This window comes from Amphibalanus amphitrite, unplaced genomic scaffold, assembly GCF_019059575.1.
Source record: "Amphibalanus amphitrite isolate SeventyFive unplaced genomic scaffold, NRLGWU_Aamphi_draft 000182F_arrow, whole genome shotgun sequence".
In the NCBI taxonomy this organism is placed as follows: Eukaryota; Metazoa; Arthropoda; class Thecostraca; order Balanomorpha; family Balanidae; genus Amphibalanus; species Amphibalanus amphitrite.
Genome location: NW_024881677.1, coordinates 845,355 through 852,603, shown reverse-complemented (window position 1 = coordinate 852,603; position 7,249 = coordinate 845,355). Strand labels below are relative to the sequence as shown.

The window sequence follows — 7,249 nt, the reverse complement described above, 5'->3', positions numbered from 1 at the left end:
AGGGAAACGAAATACATACCAAACGATAGAGAATTGATCAAGGAACACGATAGTGAAGGTTTCAAGTCGATATCCCCCACCGTTTTGCCGCAATCGCCGCCGAAAGTTGAAAAAAGTCTATTTTTTCCGAAAATTTGACCTTTGACCGGTCAAAAGTAGGTCAAATGTTGACCTAGGACCAAAAAATATACCACCAATCGCGAGATCTCGTTGAGAGCAATCCGTTGGTTTTTTCCGCTAAGCTCTACGACCTTCCGTTTCGAAACGCCAGGGGGGGGGGGTCGTAACAACCCCCCCCCCCCCCTGGTCGTTCGTGTTATGAGAAATGGCCTGGTCGTGCGAGGGTTAATGTCCCGTTTATTTCACAGGTACCGACGGAGGTCACGAGGCTCGCTTTCCAGCAAGGGTTCGGGGAAGCGAGCTGACACTTCTCTCCTGTACGACGGCCTACCTGTGCAGACTCAGGTCATCCCCAACAACCTGCGGTCGAACGGGCACGGACCTCACATCGAGGTAAGGATGATGTCAGAGGACAGGTTTACCTACTGCCCTAGTACCGGGAGCTACCTGGCCAGGTGGGGTGTGTTTGAACTGGCGTCGGGCGTGCTCCCGTCAGGGGCCTGATAACCTGTTTACCTCACACACGTGCTCGCATGCGCCGTGGGCGCATTGTGCCGTCATTTCTCTCCGACAAACAGACCTATCTCGTGATAGCACGGATTACACGCCATAAACTCATCAGCGGAGAGCAATTACGTGCCGGGGAATTACAATGCGTCGGGCGAGTGACGGCTACCGACCCTCCCGAGCGCCGGCCGCCGCCGGTTCATGATAGATGGGATCCTTATTACACTCATTGCGACTGAGAGTCGAGTTCCGAGATCCATCGTTCATGCTCACTGTTCCCTATCGTCTGCCCGTCCGCTCCATTGCAGGCGACTCACTTTATCAAACATCCTTCCGGTGGACCCGGGCGACACAAGGAGGAAATATCCGTCTGTGTTTAGCGTTTCCGTCTGGTGTTCTCCCTTCACACTCGATACAGTTTCCGAGTGTCAACCGACGCCTCCCGGTGTTCCCCACCGGTCATAGCCCGTGTTCGGGTCATCCCTGCCCAAACTCGGCGGGTGTGGAGGCCGGTTTCCGGCGAGAACCGACTACACTTCCGCTGGGAACGGCGCCGGACTCCGCCCCGCCCCGCGGTGCCGGTCGTGGGAGGCGTTCACACGCAGCTGGCAGCGCGCTTTACTGACTCCAGCCGCGTCGCTGGCCGCCTCAAGACTCAGCGTAATCACTTTGTTTTCGCCGGACACGAATTTAGTGTGCCACATGTCGAGATACGACTGGACAGAAAACAGCTTTGCGAGCTAATCCTGGAGCGTCCGGCCTTGCCCCCGAGCACTTGGTGGGAGACGGCAACATCATAGCGGCGGCAACAAAAAACACTCCCGCGTGTTTGGTTTTCGCCGACATACTCACTCTTCTCGCTCGGTTTAACCCGCTACATTCTCTCCTCTCCCCCCGGATTCTGCGTCACCACTCGAGCTGTCGTTGTGTGACGCTCTCCGCCGCGCCGGAAGCAGCTTTGAACTGCCAGCACCACCCCCGTTACGGCCCGCTGCCCGGGGGCCGGAACGCTCCGGGCGACACGACTTCAAACGTCGCTGCAGTTTAGTCGGGAGAGGTTCACCGCCCCAGTCCCAGATTCAGGCTCAAGCCGCCACCGACCCGGCTGAATTACCGACGCCGCCACCGGCCAAACGAAACATACTGCCGGAAAATCGGGCTATTGCAGCCATACCACAGGCTATAGTTAGACGGTCCGGTATTGTTTTGTTTTGTTTTAACTCAGCGGGCTTGTTTGTCTCGGCTCACTGGGAATATCAATCTTGGTGGGGTAGCCGGCTTTGTTCCCGAGGTTAACAGGAAATGGCAGCTGTTCGGATCAAGCCATTGCAGTTTATGTGGAAAGGAAAAGGTAGAACATACGTCAACAACAGCGGTGGCGTGAAATTGATTTCGTCTACGACGTTATTGAATCGTCAAGGGATCTTACACATTTACTTCTACGCATTTTACTTCTGAAAATAAGTTCTTTGGGGCAAAAAAATGTGAAATATAACCATTTTAACTTTGTTATTTATCTTTGAGTCTTAATTAGTGATAGTATTAAATATGATTTAGATAATTTAAAATAACATAAATTCCTGTTATAATTTGAAAATAGTATTTAGAACAATCAAAATTCAAAATGTTTAAAATACTAGTAATTGGTCCACAACTCTATTAAGAAAGTTGCAATGGGAAGTCACAAGAAAGTTGCAATGGGAAAATTTCGGATCAATATAATCCATTCTTGCAGCACCTGTCCTTGACATTATGCCTTTTAAGTTTGGCTAAAGAGCATGGGGCAAGCCGCCTGCGAGCTGCATACGTACACTAGCAGAATTGGACCCATCGACCCACTCGTCTGGCCATCCATTCTCGTCTCTGAGGTCCTGCAGAGCACCGCCCAGACGATAGAAGGCCCCTGTCCCACATCTGATCTCCAAGCTGAGACGCATGTTTCGTCCATGCGGAAATGGACCAGTTGCTGCAGGCAGGGTCCATGCCGTCCTGCCTGGCTGGACCGAGTGGCCATCCAGACCCGACCAGACGCTGCACGTGCGCGGCTATTCAGCGGCCGTGATGCGTGAACAGTGCCGCTGCAGCCGGTGGCGGCGGCTTTTTGTTGCTCTCCGCCGGCCCTGGTGTGCCGCCCGGACTCGGGGCGACTGTCGCAAGGCTCGTTGGGTTTCATTCTCTGGCGTATTTTAATTAGTGGTGCAGCCGGCCGGCCGGCGTCCGTCTGAGCTGATGAAGGCTGTCTGGGGGAACAGACGGCGCCGCGACGCGGCCTCCAGCTATACAGAGTCGGAACGGAACGGGACGGGACATTTGTCGGATTGGACGAAATTAGACACGGCATAAATGCTTCCAAGTTGGCTCGTAGCAGCGAATCGATGAGGTTTTATTTCAGAGCTGAATGGCCTCTGCCGACGTTTGAGGTTGGCCTGATGAGCGATGGCTTCTCTGCCATGGGGAAGGAATAGTGTGGTGCGAGTTCTTTGATAACTGTAATTCTAGACCGAGCTGAAACATTTTCGGCCTCAAAGTAGCGGAGAAACGCCAGTCCAATAGCTTCTCGCAACAACCCTTTTCAGTTTTAATACGTTTCCTTTGTAAGCCGAAAGCCATTATAGGATCGTGCAGTTTCATGAATGTGCCTTAATTGAAGAGGCGGAAAAGTTTTAAGCTTCTGCTCCAAGTCATTATGAGTCGTGCGTGTGCCGCTCTTCAGCTGATCCCTCCTAAAAGCCGGGCCCAAATGGAAACTCTTCTCCACACGACCCTGCGACAGGGTGTGGGGGTGCCATCTCGCACCACGACAAAGAGATGATCAGTTCCATCACCGGCCTCCTCTTCTGCAGCTAGAAACGTCGTCATTCTGAGGACTCTGCCCCAAAGCGCAGCATTTAACTCATTGGGGGGCGAAACAATAGCTGCTCGGAGTTGGGTGTAATTGCACGCGCTTATTGCACCAACTTTGGCGAAGCGATTCGAGTGCCAACTGCATTGTGCCGTAATTAAAATTTAACCAGCCGACTGCTATTGCTCGAACTGCACCGCCAACCTGCGAGAACCATTTCAAAGTTGGAGCAACCATTATCCCGATTCCGTTCACTGAGGCGGTGGAAAATGATTATGGCTTTCCAGAAAATAGCATTTAGGTGCAATGAAACCAGAGCAGGTACACCACTACAGACGAAGCCTTATGGATTTCAATACGAACAGACTTGATTGCAATGAGACCTAAACGCTCGATGTTTCTGCAAATGTACGACATGTCTTTCTGCGGTAACTGATTTTACCGTTTTGATTTCTGAAATAGTACCTGTAAAAAACACTGAAGGCTTGTAAAATGCTGTCTTCACTGAACCCGTTGTTTTAAATGCCACGCTGAATAACTGAGCTGCCATGGCGCACCCGTTTTTAAGTTGATGTCTGTAAAGGCCCACCGTGATTCCATATGCAGTTCCCGATGTTCTGCGCTACACTGCAGTCCTGTGCTACATTCCCCCTGGTACACGCCCAACTCTGTTTCAGCGAGTGACAGCGAAACCCCACTGTGTCTGTGGTACCCACGCCCAGCCCTGTTTCTGTTATCGCAGTAAATCCCGCTCTGCTGTGCTAACCCCCACGTTCCTCTGTGTTTCAGATGGTGGCTGTGAAGGGCCAGTGCGCCCAGCTCCTGCCCGGCAGCAGGGGCGGTGTGGGTGCGCTGTTTGTCAGTCCTCCACCTCCGTCGCTTACCGATGACGGCTCAGAGCCGCTGTCAAACATGTACGAAGAGATCCCTTACTACGGTACGTAACCGAGAGGGGAACAGATTTCGGCTTCGCATGCTGGCCGGCGACACAATAAAGACGGGGGCGAGACGGGAGACGGCGTCTGTTTTAGGCTATAGGGTAGGTTGTAGGTCTATTTGGACATTTGCAATTCGCCGATTTTATCTCGCGGTTCTGCCAGACGGTTGCCTCGGCTCGAATGGGTAAAGTTTCACAATGGATCGGGTTTCATCGGACGCTCAAAAACGTCGCCATAATTTTGTCGTGCCAACAGTTTTATTGCCAGTCTGTTAAACGGTGCTCAGATGGCCCGAAGCAGTTACGATTGTTTACGATCTGTGTGCTTGAAGACCAATGGCCCATGATAAATCGCACAATGATCGCAAATATTGCTGCTTTGTGCTCTGATTTCACAGTGGATCTGTTTAGTTATATAGGGCTATGGAAATGCAGCATGCTAACCCAGGTGTTGGTACTACGCTAGCTGAAGTTACAAAAAAAAAAAATGATTGATCGTGATTGTTTTAGGACATCACACATCCAACAATAGTTCAACAATGCACTCCGAACAGAATGTAGGACCCAAGCCGGGTACTTTATCTTGTCTGGCCATATGTTCTGCTCTTACACTCACTCCATCTTGATCTCTAAACGACGAGGCATGTGCATTTTGGCTCAAAGATCACCATTCACCAAAGCGTAGGTGGGCTTTTGTTCAGTGCTGAGCTACTTTATAACGTGATTCCTCTCTGTCCACCAGGTCGCCGGGTGCCATCGGAGCCTTACTACTCCGACTCTGAGGAGGACATCATCAGTCGGCCGTCGGAGGAGGAGCTGGGTGTCGACGGAGGCGGAGGTGTCCCGCGACCCTCCTACCTACCCACCGCCGAGCCGCGCTACGTCAGGACGCTCCCCTCGGGCCCGGCTGGCGGTCAGCCCCGCTACCACAGCAGCCAGCCGCGGCCGCGCAGCGCCGACCGGCGGCGACGGTCCCCTGCCAGTCCCGCGGCGACGCGGCCCAGTATACGACGAGACGCGTCGCTGCACAGAAAGGACCCTTACTATTACTCGGACATCCTCGCGCGGGATTCGCCCGGCGGTAACGGCAGCGGTGTTGGTAGTGACGATATCAGCGGGGCGTACCGAGCTCCATACGACGAGCGGCGGCCGTCAAGTCGCGGCGTCGGCGGCCCGCTCTATTGCCAGCCGGATGTAGCCGCCGGCGATCCAAGGTCAACGAGAGCACGTGACCATGGCCACGTGACGCCGCTAGCCAATCGGATCGCGCTCGACCCGTTCGTTGATCCGTACAGTGGCGATCGCAGTGGTTCTCACCGACAGAGACATAAGCTGAGTTCATTCGGCGGTGGAGGAGCCGTGGAGATGCCTGGACACGAGTGGGGCTACCCGCGGACGCCCGGACTCAGGAGTCCGGACAGGGGGTACACGGCGGCGGGCGCGGGCCACCCGGCGGGCGATGACACCGGCCGCTACTGCCCACCCTCTCAGTGGACTCATTAGCGCTGATGGGAGGCGCTGAGTGAAAATAATCAAACGCGCTGATAAGGCGCAGACTGCTGGAACCGTTGACGGAGTTCTCAGTGACTCGGTGGCGTGGAGCGGTGCGCACACCAGTGATAGGCTATTAACACTATGAATTTGTTTGAGAGCGCTAATGGTGAGATATGTGCATGTATCATTTTGTGATTTAGCGTTAATTTGTTGCGTATCAAGCTCCATAAAGCGACTACCCGCGCGGCAAAGACAGCTTGGTGTTTGCACTTTTATACGATTTATTTTAGATGTTCGTTAAAGCCTGGGAGGTGTACGGGAGACATGTATCTACTCTGGATGGTCCGTTTTTGTCTACCGAAGCTGTGGCTATTCGTAATTATGAAATTATTACCACATTTATGAAGGGCATATATCGGCATGTGCTCTTACGTGTCTAGAAACATAGGCATTATGATTGTCTAATTTTAATATTCGCAGTTCCGAATGATGCATCATATTCAGTGTCATATTTTACATGCCTGTAAGTCAAAATTCCCAATAATGCCGTCAAATGCATCAAGTTCTCCTGTCGTGCAGCAGCTGCGCTCCCCGCCCCGCCTCCCCCAGAGCTGCGATGTCTCCCGTGCCCGCCCAGGCGCTGTTCGTGAACCGGTTCCACCGGCCGTCTCGCGCGCGTGCCGATGTCTCCGCGTTTGTGTGTGGTCGTCGCACGCGTCTGTCCCGCCTCCATCTCTAGTCAGACTGATTGACCGATGTACCCAGGCTGTGATAGCCGGCCCCCACTCGCAGGTCGGTCCCGGCCGGGACGCCGCCGCCCGGCGCACAGAGCTGTTCGCACGTCCCGATAATACACACTCGTCACATGCGGCCTCGTTGAATGCTGGGTGCTGTGTGACTTCGGGTGAGGCGATAGTTTAGGAGTTATGTCATCGAAAAACGGCTAGCAAGGCAGTGATCCAATAGCCACTTGCATGGCTGCAGCATTTTGCCTTTCTTTTGGTATAGCAAATACGTTGAGAAACCATACCATATAAACCGTACCAATGTTATGGCATGGTGAAATTTATTACATTTCTAAGACATGCGATACCCATGTTCATATTTGGTAGGTATACGCCACCCTTGCTCTGTTGCTAGCTACTGCAAACACGACAACGGATTCATTGTCCAGCGAACTTTTTACGAGGAGTCTCTGCTGTCACGAAATACGGCGTGGCTGGCTCCGACATAACCGCACCCGGCTGACAGACAAGCGACCTACGACGTCTCACAAACTCACACTGGGGTGTTCAGGGGACTGACAGATTCACTCTCCGTGCTGACATGAATGAGACCCGGCCGGAGAT

At 53.1% G+C, this 7,249-nt stretch overlaps 1 protein-coding gene across 1 annotated transcript; it reads left to right on the top strand.

Moving 5' to 3' along the window:
* Window positions 1-368: 368 nt before the first annotated feature.
* LOC122384166 lies at window positions 369-6,768 on the top strand (the record flags this gene model as incomplete). Its single annotated transcript, XM_043371241.1, has 3 exons — window positions 369-513; window positions 4,259-4,406; window positions 5,149-6,768. Coding segments are annotated over 3 exons (1,054 nt in total), but the record flags the coding sequence as incomplete, so codon positions are not given.
* Between the last annotated feature and the right edge of the window lie 481 nt (window positions 6,769-7,249).